Raw genomic sequence first — 17,037 nt, 5'->3', positions numbered from 1 at the left:
GCATTTATTATTCTGAAATATGTGACTTAACCACTTCTGGAATTGTTGTTCTGAAGTTAGGATGGAGCTGTTTAGGATCCATGCTTCTGGGACCAGGTAGAAAGCAGCATTCAGAAGGGTGCTGTGTTTTTATTAGTCATAGAAACAGTACACTCACTTGAAGTTCACAGTCAGGAATATGAGTCTGTTCTGATACACTGATGGAGATCTGCAATGAGAGGTACAGGTGAAGCCTAGAACTAAGTGGGAACTTAAAATTCTAACTTGTAGCTATGGAAATGCTTTTACTGAAAAGGGCATTTAATCTAGTGTAGAATGTAAGGAGAGATAGTCAAGATACACTAAAAGAGTATATTTGGAAGTGACATTTGATTAAGAAAACTATTCAAGCTTGACCTACACACACAGACACACACACACACACACACACACACACACCACACCACACACACCCCACACACATCATACACACACACACCACACATACCATACACACCACACACACACCCCACACACATACCATACACACCATACACACATATACCATACACACACACACATACACCCCACACATACCATACACACCATACACACACCCCACACACATACCATACACACCATACACACATATACCGTACACACACACACACACACACACACACACACACACACATACACCCCACACATACCATACACACCATATACACACATACCGTATACACACACACACACACACACACACACACACACACACGGATATTATGGATATACATTTTAAGAAGAGATGGGGGCTGGGGAGGTAGCTCAGTTGGTAAAGTACTTGCTGCAGAAACCTAAGGACCTGAGTTTGCTCCACGTCACCCACATAAAAATGCAGGGTGTGGTCACATGCATTTGTAATCTCACTGCTGGGGAAGCCAAGACCGGAGAATCCCTGAGCCTTACCAGCCAGCCAGCCCCTCTAGCTGAGCCAGTGAGTCCCAGGTTCTAGTGAGAGAACCTGTCTCAAAAGACAAGATGGATGACAGCTGGGGAATGACACCTGAGGTTGACCTCTGGCCTCCACATGTGCGCACACATACACACACGAGAGTGAGTGAGTGAATGAATGAATGAAAATACAGACTAATGGTTGGGGCTGTAGCTCAGTAATAGAGTGCTTGTCTAGCGTGTATGAGACCCTAGGTTCCGTCCCCAGTATAAGAAAAATAAATGAATGACTGAATGGTAGGTAGGTAGGTAGGTAGGTAGGTAGGTAGGTAGGTAGGTAGAAAAAAGATAGAGACTAGTGAACAGTGAATCTTGGTTCTTGGATGGGGCGTATCACAAAGCCCTTCAAGACTACTGAAAGCTATGGATCCTTCCCTGGAAAAATGTGCATCCATATTCAGTGTACTTACTTTGCATATTCAGTGTTAGGATCTTCTGAAAACTCAACACCCACCAATACCTAGTCTTCACTATACATGTAGATAAAAAGTGTAATATATACTTAGCTATTCACTGTTCACAGATGTTGGATCACATACAACATATAGAAGTGAGGAATGAACCAATTACAAAAATACTGACAGTGCTTAGTGTTCAGTAGCGGCTGCTGAGTACCAGAGCACCCCAGTGCTTTACTGTTCAGTGGACACACTCTTCATCCTGGTCCTACTATTTAAAGACTTTCAGAAGATAAAACTTAAGGCATCAATAGTGGCTAGTGAGCAGTGGAGCCAAGAACTGAACCCAGAGGTTCTCAATGGAAAATTTGTCCAGCCACTTTTCTAGACTGCCATACGATGCCATGAAAGGGAATGCCGACATTGTATAAAACCAAGGAAGGAGAGATCCCGATTTAAGTCAGATAGCTAGAGCTAAAAAAAAAATGTCCACCAGTCTCTACCCAACACTGTCAATTAGGCATTTAAAAATGTCTTTAAATCCCTCTGACCAAGATTAGTACCGCTTTGCAGAGTGCTTATGGTTTACTTTTGTTGGTGTTGTAAGCAGTTGGGTTAGGTCCTTTTCTTTCCAAAATACAGTTAGATGAGAGAGTATACACATAGAAAGAGTGTTAGAGAATTGTTGTTTCCTGGTACATTGTTTTAAACCATGAAAAATTTCTACTTGAGTAACATTCCATATTACATAGATAAAGATTTATAAAATACTCAGTTGTTACCTTCTCTGTTCACCTGAGTTCTGCTTTGTGGTGGTGGACAGAGAGGGCCCAGGATTACCTCCAAACATGCTACCTAGCATCTCTCCAACTCCTAGCCCAACCGACATAGTTAATTGATTTAGCTAACCTTGGTTTTATGTTGTTTTGGTTAATACAAAGGTTAATACTAAAACCCAAAGAGCCCTCTAGGTTTTGGGTGTTTGTCTTTACAGTAAGCTACCATGCAATATTTATCTACTGTTCTCTATGTGCTAAATCCTGGTATACAGAAAGCAATGGTCCCTACCAAGAATCTGGTGTATTATGATGATTGTTAGTCATTATGTAACTATTTATTGAATTGTTACTGTGTGCAAGCACTGAGCTAGGCAGTTTGGAGGCTAGATTCATAAGCAAGATAGTTTCTGTTTTTCAAGAACTGGAGAAATTTGAGAGAAAGATACAAACTATGAGCAAAGGTAAAATCAAAGTACCAGTAAAGAGTTGTGAAAACAGCAGAGAGCAGGGTGCTTTTCATTAGTGGAATCAGAAAGTGCTTCTCAAAAGGCATGCCATGAACAGAGCCTTGACCAGTGCCTGGGATTTCAGTGATGGAGCCCAGGGGAAAGAGCATCATAGGTAGAGACCCTAAGTTGATCCAGAAGGTGTGGAGTCACAAACAGTAAATGCGGGAACTGGCGGGGCTCAACTGTTAGAGCCTGTACTGCTCTTGCAGAGGACTGGAGTTTGGTTCCCAGCACCTACATCTAGCAGCTCAGAACCTCCTATAACTCCAGCCCCAGGGGGTCCAATATCCTCTTCTGGCCACCACAGGCACCCACACTCAGGTGCACATATCCACACATATGCCCCAAATTAAATGAAATAATTTTTTAAAAAGTTAAAATAGGCCGGGCATGGTGGTGCACGCCTTTAATCCCAGCACTTGGGAGGCAAAGACAGGCGGATCTTTGTGAGTTTGAGGCCAGTCTGGTCTACATAGCAATCTGTTCTAGGACAGCTGGGACTACAAGGAGATCCTGTCTCAAAAAGACAAAAAAAAAAAAAGTTAAAATCTTAAAAAAAAAAAAAAAAAAATGCAAAGCCAGGCTTGGTGACACACATCTATAATACTGACTCTTGGGAGGATTGAAAAATTCAAGGCCAGCCAGGACTCCATAGTGAGACCCTGTCTCAAAAATGCAACAAAAGAAAAACAAAGCAAAAGGTGAAAGCATGCCTTTGAAATAGCAAGTCAGTTCCTGTGGCCAGAATATAAGATCTGTGAAGTGATGGGAGAGATATGGGCCAGGAAAGGCAGGAAAGGCTATGTCTAATGTATGATTAAACTTGGGTGTTTAATAGTCATAGAAAGGTAATTAAAGGCTCAAAGGACAGGCAGATGGGAGTTTAAATATGGCACATACTAAATATGGAACTTCAGAAAGGAGTTACTACTAAGTAGTGATTGGAGGGGGCAGGAAGAAGGTGCTAGGTGGAGAAAGTTTTTATTCTAAGTTGACTGACATGTACCAAGGCACAGAGAAGGCAGTGAAAAAGTCTTCTGGAAGGAGTAGATCAGACCAGTTTTTTTTTTTTTACTTAATTAACTCCAACTTATGCTTATATGTACGTTTTGAAATTTTTCCAATCTAAAGAAAAAAGCGGGAAAAAAAAGAACACTTTTAATAGAGGTACACCCTTCAACCTGTATTCACCTCTCATCTGTAATGATAAAGTACACATAAAAAGAAGTCAGTAGTTAAAACCAAACACCAAAATAAAGCCTCACAGACAAAGGGGAGGGAGAGTTCTATTTGTGGTTAAGTGTACAACAGTAACTTCCCACTCAAAATAAAGCAAACACTCTAAAATAGATGTAAAGGTTAATTAGAGCCCATGGAAATAATCCCTCTAAGTTCTGGTTTTGTACATCGAATCCATCTGTTTTTAAATCAAAATGCCTCATATTTTACAGGCCAACAATAACTTAGCAAAAAATAAAAAGGAATTTAGCTAGGCTTTGTGGTTCGCACCTGTTATCACAGCACTCAGAAAGCTGAGGCAGGATGACTGTTACATGTTTGGGTGGCCTGTGCTGCAGAATGAAACTATGTCCCCAAAAACAGTTTTTAATTAAATAATTAATGAACTAAAATAAAATAAAAAGGATTTTTCTATTAGTGTTATTTGCCTCTTGTATCTATACTAACTTCTAGCTTGGATAGTTTAGGTTTGGTCACAATTAAAGAACTTAATAAAACTGTGGTATCTACTACCTTCTCTTGAAGACGATCAGACTTGAGCAGCATTAACTAGCCATTACCAAACACAGCTTCCATGAAAATCATTGTCTTCCCTTCCTCTTGCCAGGACAGTTGAGACATTTTCAGCAGGCTTGGACTTCAAAGTTCTCCTATCTAAACCCTAGCACCCCAAGACTTCGTTTTATGTTCTCTAATATTTGGACTGGAATAAGCACTAAACCAGGAGTGAAAATCTTAACTAAACTGTGTTTTTATGTCAGTGAATAGTAAATTATTCATCAAGAAGTTTTCACTGAAGCATTTGTACGAGGCTTTTGCCTGTATATTATATGGGATCATGTAGATGTTGGCATACATGTAAACCAGCCACAATTAAATGTATATAAAGAGATATAAAATGCTAAGATGTGAACAAATTTGTCAAGTTTCCATGTTATTTAAGTATTGAGTTAGTGGGAAGTATATAGTTTAGGTGGATTGAGGTTTTATTCAGTATTGATAGAATAGTAAGTTTAGGGTTAATCAAAATCTTGATAATGATTTGCCTCATCTAAAGATGTTTAAGCAAAAGTGCATTGACCTCATTTAAAGCAATAACAACATACAAACTGCTTTAAAATCCATGTCATTGAGTTCTGCTGACCAGAGCTTCACTTCCACAGCCATCTGTTGTGACTTGCTCACCACCTCAAAAGCGCTTTGTATTTAAACATTTTCAATTGAGAGACAAGGCTGATACCATACTGTGTTAAAAACTCTTTCTACAAACAGCTGACATGCAGGTAGTCTTCGCTGCTATACAACTCTAACATTTCCTCATGATAAATGGCATTTAGCTTTAATTTGGCTTTTGTCCCTGATAGAAAGCAGATGATCTGCTGCTCCAGGTACTCCATTTCACACTGGAGAGGCATGATGCAGTAACAAGAAGAGTAAGCCACTCCCGTAGTGTTGCCTCAGAGAAAATGAAACAAGATTTAGGTGATTTTAGCTACAGATATTAATAAGGATTGCTGACTAAATTATGGTGGGATGGATGAGATTATTACATTTTTTGGTTAAAAGAAAATTAAAAGATATTAAAAGCTGAGCATGTGTGCACGTGCACACGTCAGGCAGACAAAGGAAATGAACATGTACAACTCAGTAACTGAACATACAGGAACTGATGCAGATGCTGCTGTAGGACTTCTCAGGGGAAGTCTTCTCAGGAAAGTGAGGTGATCGGCACTGGTCTAGAGCTGCTCTGTCCCGTAAAACTTCCTGCAGCGCTGGGAATGCTGTCAACTGCACTGTCCAGCGTGGTAGTCACTGGCCACGTGTGGCTTTGAACTGTGGCAAGTACAACTGGTAAACTGACCTTTTCTCTTTTTTTAAATTTGAAACTTATAAATATCCAGGTATGGTTAGAAGACCCCAAATTGTTTAGTACTGTTTAGAGTAAGAAGTAGAAGTCAGGGACTGGAGAGATGCTCAGCAGTTTAAGAGCATTGACTGCTGCTCAATTCCCAGCACCCACATAGTGGCTAACAACCATCCTTATCTCCAATTCTAGGGGGTCTGACGCCCTCTTCTGACCTCCACAGGCATTGTATGACATGGGTGCACTAACACACATGTAGGCAATATACTCAATACACATAAAATAAAAATTAAAAATAAATTTAAAAAAAAAGAAGTAAAAGTCAAATTAATATCAGAGCCAGTGAACTGGAGATAAGTTTTCCTCAAGGTCTGTATCTTTAGTGACTAGTAAGTGCCAGATAGATATATGTGCCATGTAAAAAGATTGATTCTGTTTTCTTTCTTTGTAACTGACTCTTGTAATTATCCTAGTAGAAAGTTAGGCAAATACAGCTTCAAAGCTGCGGACACACTCTTGAGCATCAGTCAGGTCCTGTCACTAGAGCTTGTCCTTTCATTTCTGAGCCTTTTTGAAACTCAGGTGTTTGTTCCCACCTTGTCACATTTCCCTAGTCTTTGATCACTTTGCAGCAGTCCTCCAGAGAAAAGATTCTAGGTAGTAACACATACTCCTTTGGTATCAAGAACCAGTATTTCCTGTACTAGCTGGAGCTTGGGATTTACTGCCTCTGAGACAGCAGTTGTACTGATGCTCATGTGAGTTTCCCTTTTACTTCTCCAGGGTTACACTTAGAAAGATGAAAAGACACTGTCCTTCCCCAACCCAGCCTTTGTGTCGAGAGAGGCAGATAACCAGATTGGTGAGGTTATAGCAAGCAGGCGAGGAGGTGATGTGTAGCTCACTGATGTGCAACTTGTACCTTAATTAATTGATTTTATGCAAAGAATTAGAAAAACCAGAAGCAATAAGTGCACTCATTCTGTACCCATAGACTAACTTTATTCATTGTTGAAAACCCTGCGTCTATGTGGTTTGCATTCACTACAGTGAACTTGCTGAGCCATTTACAAGTGACAGTAACTCCAGAACACTAGCAAACTAGAGATTGTCTTTATAGTAAGAAGTGTGTTCTATATACACAAAATAAATGTTTGTTATATAGAGAACTTGATGGCTGTAGTGCTACTGCTTTGTTTTCTTTTGGAGTTCAGCAGTATATTGTTTACTGGGGTCACATTTCCATGTCCTAATATCTGTTCTCCATGTCTCCTAGAAGACTGTAACTACAGCTTCTATGATTACCACAAAGACACTACCTCTCGTCTTGAAAGCAGCAACTGCGACCATGCCGGCCTCTGTTGTGGGCCAGAGACCTACCATTGCTATGGTGACCGCAATCAACAGTCAGAAGGCTGTGCTCAGCACCGATGTGCAGAACACACCAGTCAACCTCCAGACGTCTAGTAAGGTCACTGGGCCTGGGGCAGAGGCTGTCCAAATTGTGGCAAAAAACACAGTCACTCTGGTAAGCCGCTACTCAAGTGTGCCCACGTGAGAGGGTTCAGGCTAGGCACCTGTAAGGTGTATCCATTTTAGGCTCCTGCTGGGTTTCTCTCTCCCATCATTCTGGCAAACCAAACTCCCCTATAGGCCCAATGAGAGAGTGCAGCATTCCTGCTCTGCTTGGTTAACCAGAGGAGCCCTCACACCAAGGACTAGTTCAGTGCCCTGAAGGCAGAGTATAATATGGTTTTTGAGGGAGAGTGGCCTTTACAGAGGCACCCTGCTTCATTTTTCCTTCCCTCTGTCCTTCCTGTGAAACATGAGTGCTTAAACTCTCTCGTGTATGCTACTGCTTTGAGGAAAACGCCCTGCTAAATTCTTTCAGTTCATTATCCCTTTAAATTGAATGCAACCAGGAAGTACTTAAAGTTGGTTGGGGGCACACTTCAAAAATATTCAAGAAACTCACAAATTAACATACCAACAGTCAAGTTCTATCAGGGGGAAGAAATCCCCTGGAGGAAATATTTGGCACAAGAATTGTTCATGAGATTTCTAAGATCCAAGCCATTTAGAAACTATTGTTCTTGGAAGCTTATGAGAACAAAGTCCAAATTGGATATAAAATTCTCCTCTGAAAAAGACAAGTAAAAGCTCTTGGTGAGTTTTTGAATAATGACCACTAATGAGTAAATATAGCGACAAAGAGAAGCTTTGTCACTTAGCCAGGAAGCCTTAGAGAAGCAACCAGACCACTCAGCCAGATACTGAGAGGTAGAAAATTCTCTGTAGGAAGAGAGCCATTTGCTATAGGGTGAAGCTTGTGTCTAGTGGGTCGGGGAGGGGTATCCATTTGACCAGGTAGCAAGTTCAGTTTTACTTTGGGTCCAGTCTTGACTCTTAATATTTAAGTGTAAGAGTTGCTGAGTGTCAGTGAAAACTGTCTTGAGATTGCTGAGCCTGCTGTGTCCCACAGATATGGAAGAAAACGGAAATGTGCCTGGCTTAGTCTATGGGATGAAGTATGCAAGAGGAAAAGAAAAAGTTTGCCAAAGCACTGCGAATTCAGATAGTTAACTGAACAGTGAAAGCTTCTAGAAAATACTGTTTGAGGCAGAAAATAGATGCTGAGTGGCTCTAGGAATGCCTGGCTTTGAAAGTGAGCTACGACTGTTCTCTCTGGCTTATCTTTCCCAATTTTTTCAGCAGGTTCAGGCAACACCTCCTCAGCCCATCAAAGTACCACAGTTTATCCCCCCTCCTAGACTCACTCCTCGTCCAAACTTTCTTCCACAGGTGAGTAAACCAGTAGAAACCCAGTGATGGGCTAAGTGGAAGGGAAATCCTCATGGACTTTGTCGAAGCAGCCTGTAAAACAGGCTTATCAGTTCAGCTGTGTTCAAATCCCACCCAGCTAAGAAATCTGCCCGCTGGATTCTCTATCATGAAGAAGCTTCTTTCATCATTATGGTTGTTATCATTGGCCAAAGAGACTAGCAGGGAATCCTGAAGGTGGAGGAAAGGGCCCTGAATTTGAAACAGTCAACATAATACCATTATAATTATGATATTTACTACATTGCTAGAAAATATTAGCCAAAACTGACCTGGCAGTGGGGAAAGAATATAATTACCACTTTTTCTTTCTTTTCTCTTTACCAAAAAGTAGAGAAGGAAGCATCAGCCAAACCAGTGTAAAACCTTGCTTCCAGAGGTTGGGGTAGGGGTCTACGTAGGGGCCTTTCTACCCAGGCCCCAGCACACTGCTTGTTCGTAACTCCTTAGAGTTCAGCAATTAAACTGGTCCTTTTCATTCTTAAGGTAGACTGTCCAATAGAAAGGCAGAGAGAAGAGAAAGGTGCCTGTGAGGGTTGTAGAGTGCCCACACGAGAGAAGGCAATTCCATCATTTGCCAGATCAATCTTTACTAAATACCTGGGCAGCAAACATTGTACTGTGCTACTGTCCTGTGGGTTTGCTGGTTTTCAAGACACTGTTCTCAGCCACTGAGAGCTTAAGAGACACCTACTGGCAGTTACAGTGTCCATTAAGGAAAGTATAGGTAACCGGAGAGCACATGGGAAGAGTATTGGAGTATTAGAGGAAGAGCCGGGTGTGGTGTCACACTCCTTTAATCTCAGTACTCCAGAGGCAGAGGTCTACAAAGTTAGTTCTAGGCCAGCTGGGACTACAGGGAGACCCTGTTTCAAGAAACAGCAACAACAAAAGAGTATTAGAGGAAGTTTATTCAAGCTTTCCTTGAAGTGTCTACATTGTATGAAGCCTGAAATCTGGTAAAGTTAGTCTGACAGAATTTTGAGGAAGGAATAAAAGTGTCCTAAACTGAGATTAGAGCACAAATCTTCATATCTGGGGTGGAGACACACATGTAAGTTCAAGGAGTCGAGGGAGATTTGCTGTGGCTGCACAGAGAGGCCATGAGGCTGACCCAGGTTAGACTTAGACATGAGGCTGGAGAAGTACACTGGGATGAGAAGCCAGGTTCTCACTACTGTGCAGGAGGAGTCTGGGCCGTAGCCTAGCAGCAGTAGGAATCCACAAGAGCGCTTTTAGAAAAGTGCTTGAAATGATCAGACTTAGTTTTAGAAAACTCCCTCTTTCTACTATGCAAAGAATAGATTGGAGGTACTTAAGATGGTGAGTAGGAATGACAGGGTAATATCCAAAATGGTATTAACTATTTAATCTCACTGTACCAGGTACCATCTGTTTTAATTCTCACAACAGACTTTGAAAGTTTTTCAGCAAAGAACCTAAGGGTTAGTCTGTGTTTCTCAAGCAGCAGGTCATAACCCATTAGTGGGCTGTGAACTCAGTGTTTCCATGTGTGTACTCTTAAGTGTGTTAAATGTAGTTCCTACTGCTAGATCAATAGTACCTGTCACAGGATCATTTTAAGTTTACATTCAGATTTGTGGCATCAATCTGCTTAGAAATAATACAGGACTTACTACTTTAAGTAATACAGTAATTGTTCTCTTTCCCCCTTAGGTTCGACCCAAGCCTGTGGCCCAGAATAACATTCCTATTGCCCCAGCACCTCCTCCCATGCTTGCAGCTCCTCAGCTTATCCAGAGACCCGTCATGCTGACCAAGTTTACACCCACAACCCTCCCTACATCCCAGAATTCCATCCACCCCGTCCGTGTCGTCAATGGGCAGACCGCAACCATAGCCAAAACGTTCCCCATGGCCCAGCTCACCAGCATTGTGATAGCCACTCCAGGGACCAGACTCACTGGACCTCAGACTGTACAACTTAGCAAACCAAGCCTTGAGAAACAGGTACGGGCAGAGTGTGTGCCTGCTGTAGCCATAGCCTTGTCCTTGATGCACTGGCTGCTGAGCTCTCTAAATACATCTTGTCAAGGGTTCTTCACCTCAGCGCCATCGTCAACATCCTGTTGCTTTATTGTGTGATAATTCATCCACATTCAAAACAAGCATTCTTAGTGAAGAAAGTTGAATTGTTTATCCCACTGTTCCCCTCCTAGCTGGCTTCAGTATTGTGTGAGTGCGCTCCCTCTGCTGGCTTTGATGCAGAAATTCAGATAGGTTCCCCTGCCTCAGTGAACAAGCACAGATGTAGTAAACAGAAAACGCCATGTTAGTTTCGCCCAGTAAGAATTCAGGTGAGGATCTGACTATAAAGTCAGGAATAATAAACAAAGCAGGGAAAGGCATTTCATGTCTAAGACTCTCCTTGGTCATTACAGATAATTCATAGCAAGCACAAAATTTAAATTTCCAAAAATCATCCTCTAAACCTAGACTAGATTAGACAATACAGACATTTTTTTAGTTCAGATATTGAAACCTTTCATTTACATTTTCTGAAGTCAAATTTTTCTGTTAACTTACTGAGATTAGAGTAACTCTAATAACCTCCAAAGAGATGTCAAAAGTACTACAACAGCCCTCTAAAAATACAAAAAGATTTCTAGATAGTCACTATTTGTAGAAAGACCAGTGATGAGAAAGAGTTCTCTCAAAGTTGTGTTAGGGGCTGGAGAAATGGCTTACAGTTAAGAGCCCTGGCTTCTCTTGCAGAGGACCTGGGTTCAGTTCTCAGCACCCACATGGCTAACAACTGTCTGTAACTCCAGTTCCAGGGTATCTGACATCCTCTTCTGGCCTCTTAAGGCATTACATGACACGGGTACACGTAGATACTTGCAGGCAATATACTCATGCATGTGAAATAAAAATAAATAATTTTGTTAAAGTTGCTTTAACAAGACATTGGTCTGGCCTAATATGGAACACTTCTATAATCCAGCATTTAGGAGGCTAAGGCAGGAGGTTTGCCACAAGTTGGAGGCAAGTCTGGGCTACAAATGCAGTACCAAGCCAGTCAGACCAATATAGCAAGGTGCTGACCAAAAGAAAAAAAAAAGCCTTTGACCTGATCTGTTTCTAATTGCTGACTTAATTTCCCATTCATATGAAAATAGTCTCTGGTGATCCTCAGTCTTCTACAGCTGGGTGACTATGATTCAGAGAGTCTGGCCACACATGGGAAGGAAAGGCCTGTCCCTGCCTTATGCTTCTTGAACAGAGAACCCTCGCACATAGAGTGCCAGGCCTTGACCCCTGCCACCCATCTGTGTAGCAGAGTTTAGAGTCAGAGAAGCTAGCTACCAAAACCTTGTGCTTAGAAAATGTGTAAGACCACTCATTGCTATTCCTGGAGACCTGCTCAAACACCAGGAAGTGCTTTGAGGAACATTCAGAAATAAATTATTAATATCTGTTTGAGATCAGATGTTTTAGACTTAGTGGCAGCAGAACTTCAGTGTTTAAATATTGAAAGTCAAATGCTGAAGCACTGGCGCTTTAGGGGACAAGTATGGCGTCTGTGCTGACTCTCAGAAGTGCTGTGGGGCTCAGTACTGGCAAAAGACGGCTTCACGACAACCCCCTCGATCACTGAATCTCACTTCTTTTACCTTTTACTAAATAAAGAAAAACTTTTTGAAGTTTCGTTTTATTTTTATATTTCTTTTTCTGATTATAGAGATAATACATATAATTTAAAAAGTAGAAACATAGCCGGGTGTGGTGGCGCATGCCTTTAATCCCAGCATTTGGGAAGCAGAGGCAGGCGGATCTCTGTGAGTTCGAGGCCAGCCTGGTCTACTAGTGAGTTCCAGGACAGCTGGGGCTACAGGGAGACCCTGTCTCAAAAAGACAAAAAAAAAAAAAAAAATAGAAACATAAAAATATAAATTATAGGGGCTGGAGAGATGGCTTAATGTTTAAGAGCCCTGACTGCACCCACATTTTAGCTAACAATCGTCCATAACTCAAGTTCCAGGGGATCCAACACCTTCTTCTGACCTCCAAGGGCATTGCATGACATGAATGCACATGTACACATGCAGACAATGCACTCGTACATATAAAATAAAAATAATAACTAATGGACTTGGAGAGATGGCTCAGCAGTTAAGAGCACTGACTGTTCTTGCAGAGGACCAGGGTTTGATTCCCAGCACCTACATCGCGGCTAACAACCACCTGTAACTCCAGTTCCAAGAGATCTGATGTCCTCTTCTGACCTCCATAGGCATTGCATGACATGGGTGCACTTACACACATGCAGGTGATATACTCATGCACATAAAATAAAAATAAAATATTAAAAATGTTTTCTAAAAAAAAAATCAATAAAATATTAAATATGTATATTATTTTTAAAAATGCTCCTCCCAGGGGCTGGAGAGATGGCTCAGTGATTAATAGCACTGGCTGCTCTTGCAGAAGACCCAAGTTCAAATCCTAGCATCCACATGGCGGCTAACAACCATCCATAACTCCAGTTCCAGGGGATCTGCTGCCCTCTTCTGTCCTCTGTGGGCATTGCATGACACAGGTGCACTTAGATACATGTAGGCAATACACTCATACACATAAAAAAAAAAATAAGAGAAAATGCTCTTAATCTATGCATTTAATGTAATTTTAACCTAATTTTGCCTCTAAAAGTTAATTACTATTCACATTTTCAACTGTGTGCCTCCAGATATTTTCTGTATACATACTAATAAAATTTTAAAGCAAAATCAAACTATACACACACACACACATATATATATATATATTTTTTTGTTGTTGTTGTTGTTGTTGTCTTTTTGAGACAGGGTCTCCCTGTAGCCCCAGCTGTCCTGGAACTCACTATGTAGACCAGGCTGGCCTCGAACTCACAGAGATCCACCTGCCTCTGCCTCCCAAGTGCTGGGATTAAAGGCATGTGCCACCACTCCCAGCAAACTATATATATATTTTAAATATTTTTTATTATTTTTATTTTATGTATGTGAGTATATTGCCTGCATGTATGTAAGTGCACCTGTGTCATGCAAAGACTGCAGAGGCCAGAAGAGGACTTTGGATCCCCTGAAGCTGGAGTTGCAGACAGTTGTTAGCTGCCATGTGGGTGCTGAGAATCAAACCCGGGTCTTCTGGAAGAACAGCAAAATGTTCTTAACTGCTGAGCCATCTCTCCAGCCCCCAAACTATATATTTTTAGCTTTTCTAGGTCTTGAGCATCTTTTCATGCCTTGGCTTTCCATGTAGATAGGTTTATATTCTAATTTTAAAATAACATGAAAATGTATCAATGAGTTCCTAAGAAATGAAAGCCATCTTGGTAGCAGTATAGTCCATGGTCTTTCTTTCTTGATCTAATAGAGGAATCCAGTCACTGCTATTTTAGCTTGGCAGACCATCTGGCATAGCAGTCTTACAGATTAGGAAGCTCAGTCAGCAGGGACCCTCAGTGGACTAGATTCCATTCTCAAAGTTCTCTTACTTTTATCTTCCTACTGTTCCATGGATGGGCTACATATGGAAATACGTAGTCACATGTTCACAGAATTATTAAACCTCTGTATACAGCATTCTGTAGACAAGCTAGGTTTCATTCTGCCTTCTGCTGTTTCTCTAAGTTGATAACCTTATTCATCTAATGAAAATGTGCTAATGAGAGCTAGACTATAGCTCAGTGGTAGAGCTCTTATATAGCGTTTACAAGGCTCTCAGGTCCATCCCTAGTACCATCAAGGGGAAAAAAAGTTAGGTGCCAACTACTTTGATGCTGTGGTATCTGCTTATAAAGATGGAAAAAATCAAAGCCTATCTCTCACAGAACTCAGTCTCTAGGGCATTTGGAGCAGTCGCTGAGGCTCTGCCTTGGAGGAGGAAATGTGGCAGATCATGTGTCCTTGGCTTCTCTCTTCCTTTGACTGAGGAAAGAAGGCAGTGCAGTGGTCTTGCTTCTCCTTTCCCTGTCAGGAATCTTCTTATGCACCCTTGCTAAGAGATCCCATCTTGTCCCTTGTAGAAGCCATGCTAAACCATGCTCTGGGAGAACTAGAAGGCAAGTTTACAGAGCTTTAAGGCTGAAGACATATGGGGATACTGTGAAGACACTGAGTTTGGCTCCAAATCACCACAATTAAGCAAATATTGCAGTAAATCTAGTTACATGACTTTTTGGCTTTCCCTGGTGCATATAAAGGTCAGTTTACACTATACTGTATTCTCAGTCTGCACTAATACCACTGTATCCAAAAAAATCTACATATCTTAATTTTAAAAACCTTCAGTGAGCAGAGCGTGGTGGTGCATGCTTTTAATCCAAGCACTCCCAAAGCAGAGGCAGGTGGATCTCTGTGTCAGCCAGAGCCACTTATTGAGACTCTGTCTCAGAAACAAAACAAAAAACCCTTCAGCAAGTAGTAATGCTTTTGCTGGTCTTGCTTTGATATTGGTGGCTGCTGACTGATCAGATTGGCAGTTATTGAAGGTTGAGATGGCTGTGGCAGTCTCTTAAGACAGCAAAGACATTTGCTTCATCAGTTGACTCTTCTTTCATGAGAGGTTCCTCTGTACCATGTGATGCAGGTGGAGAGCACTCTACCTACAGCAGAGCTTCTGTCAAAAATTAGAGTGAGGTGCTGGAGAGATGGTGCAGTGACTAAGAGCACTGACTGCTCTTCCAGAGGACCGGGGTTCAGTTCCTAGCACCTACATGGTGGCTAACAGCTGTCCATAATCCCAGTTCCAGGGGCTCCAACATCCTCTTCTGGCCTCCTTGGACATTGCGTACACATGGTACCCTTATATACATGTAGGCAAAACACTCATACACATAAAATAAAAATAAAGTAAAAATTTAAAAATTAGAATGAGACTCCAGTCAAACTCCACTGGTGCATATAAACTGTTTAATTTCTCAAGGGAGATTCCATCTCTAGAAACCATTTTATTTTCTCACCCATAAGAAAAACTCCTCACCCATTAGTTTTATCATGTGATCCCAGCAGTGCCAGCACATCTTTAGACTCCACTTCTAATTCTAGTACTTACTGTTTCCACCACTTTCCTTATTTGTTCCGCTAAAATTTTTTTAAATATAATTTTTATGTGTTTAAGTATATTGCCTGCATGTGTGTAAGTGCACCTGTATCATGCCATGCCCATAGGGGTCAGGAGAGGGCATCAGATCTGGAATTAGAGTTACAGATGGTTGTTAGCCACCATGTGGGTGCTGGGAACTGAACCCAGATCCTCTGCAGAACAGTCAGTGCTCTTAATGGCTGAGCCATCTCTCCAGCCCCATTTCACTAAAATCTTAAAGCCCTCAAAATTGTCTGAAGGTAGTAATCAACTTCCTGTTAACGTTGGTATTTTGACCTTTCAGATGTGTCACCAATTTGATGGCATCTAGCATATTGAATTCTTTCCAAAAGATTTTTAATCTATGCAACTATTGCCTTAAAAAATGTATTTCCCAAATAATAAGATTTAAAAGTCAGAATTACTCCTTGATCCATGGGCTATGGAATGGATGTTGTGTTGACAAGCATGAAAACAGCAGTAATGTCTTTGTAGGACCCTGTCAAAGCTCTTGGGTGACCAGGTGCATTGCCAGTGAGTAGTAATATTTTGAAAGTGATCTTTCTGCACAATGAGTCTTACGGTAGACTTAAAATATTCAGTAAACCATGTTGTAAGCAGACGTGCTGTTATCCAGGCTTTGTTGCTTCATTTATAGAGCACCGGCAGAGTAGATTTAGTGTAAGTCTTGGGGGCCCTAGGATTTTTAGGATGAGCATTGGCTTCATCACCACCTGCATCTGCCCCTCACAGGAGAGGCAGCGCCTGCATTCTGAAGCTTTGAAACCAGGCACTGACTTCTCTCTAGCTATGAAAGTCCTAGATGGCATCTTCTTCCAATAGAAGGCTGTTTGCTTTATGATGAGAATCTGTTGTTTAGGGCTGTTCAGCTTAGCTAGATCTGGATAGCCTGCAACAGCTTCTAACACCAGCACTTGCTATATCACCTTGTAGTTTTATGATGTAGGGATGGTCTCTTTCTTTAAACCTCATGACCTATCCTCTGCATCAGATTTTTACAGCTTCTCCACATCTTTGTAGAGATGAAGAGACTTAAGAACTGTCTTAGTTTGTTCTTCATTGCTGTGACAAAACACTCTGACCAGTACCAACTTGGGGAGGAAAGGGTTTGTTTGTCTTACATCTCCCGGGTCGCACAGTTCATCTGGGAGCCCAAGGTAGGAACTCAGGGCAGGAACCTGGAGGCAGGAGCTGGAGCACAGGCCATGGAGGAACGCTGCTTACAGGCTTGCTCTCTTGGCCCCTGCTCAGCCTGCTTTCTTATGCAACACAGGACCACCTGCCCAGGGGTGGCACCGCCCACAGTG

General features: G+C 41.6%; 1 protein-coding gene across 13 annotated transcripts in view; it reads left to right on the top strand.

Annotated features, from left to right (window-relative positions):
• Positions 1-17,037, top strand: part of Phf21a (PHD finger protein 21A) — a 211,926-nt gene that overhangs the window by 161,696 nt on the left and 33,193 nt on the right. For 9 of the 13 annotated variants that reach the window (XM_008834168.3, XM_017798445.2, XM_017798443.2 and 6 more), the window contains 3 exons: positions 7,056-7,307; positions 8,492-8,581; positions 10,298-10,591. In XM_008834168.3, coding sequence (XP_008832390.1) covers positions 7,056-7,307; positions 8,492-8,581; positions 10,298-10,591 — 636 coding nt within the window. The remainder of the gene's footprint in view (positions 1-7,055; positions 7,308-8,491; positions 8,582-10,297; positions 10,592-17,037) is intronic. The other 4 variants (XM_008834165.3, XM_029564072.1, XM_008834166.3 and 1 more) reach the window with 2 other exon arrangements.

The sequence above is a fragment of the Nannospalax galili genome, unplaced genomic scaffold, assembly GCF_000622305.1.
Source record: "Nannospalax galili isolate Female #2095 unplaced genomic scaffold, S.galili_v1.0 scaffold697, whole genome shotgun sequence".
Classification (NCBI taxonomy): domain Eukaryota; kingdom Metazoa; phylum Chordata; class Mammalia; order Rodentia; family Spalacidae; genus Nannospalax; species Nannospalax galili.
The sequence above is the reverse complement of the archived record's forward strand: the minus strand, read 5'-3'. Positions and strand labels throughout refer to the sequence as shown.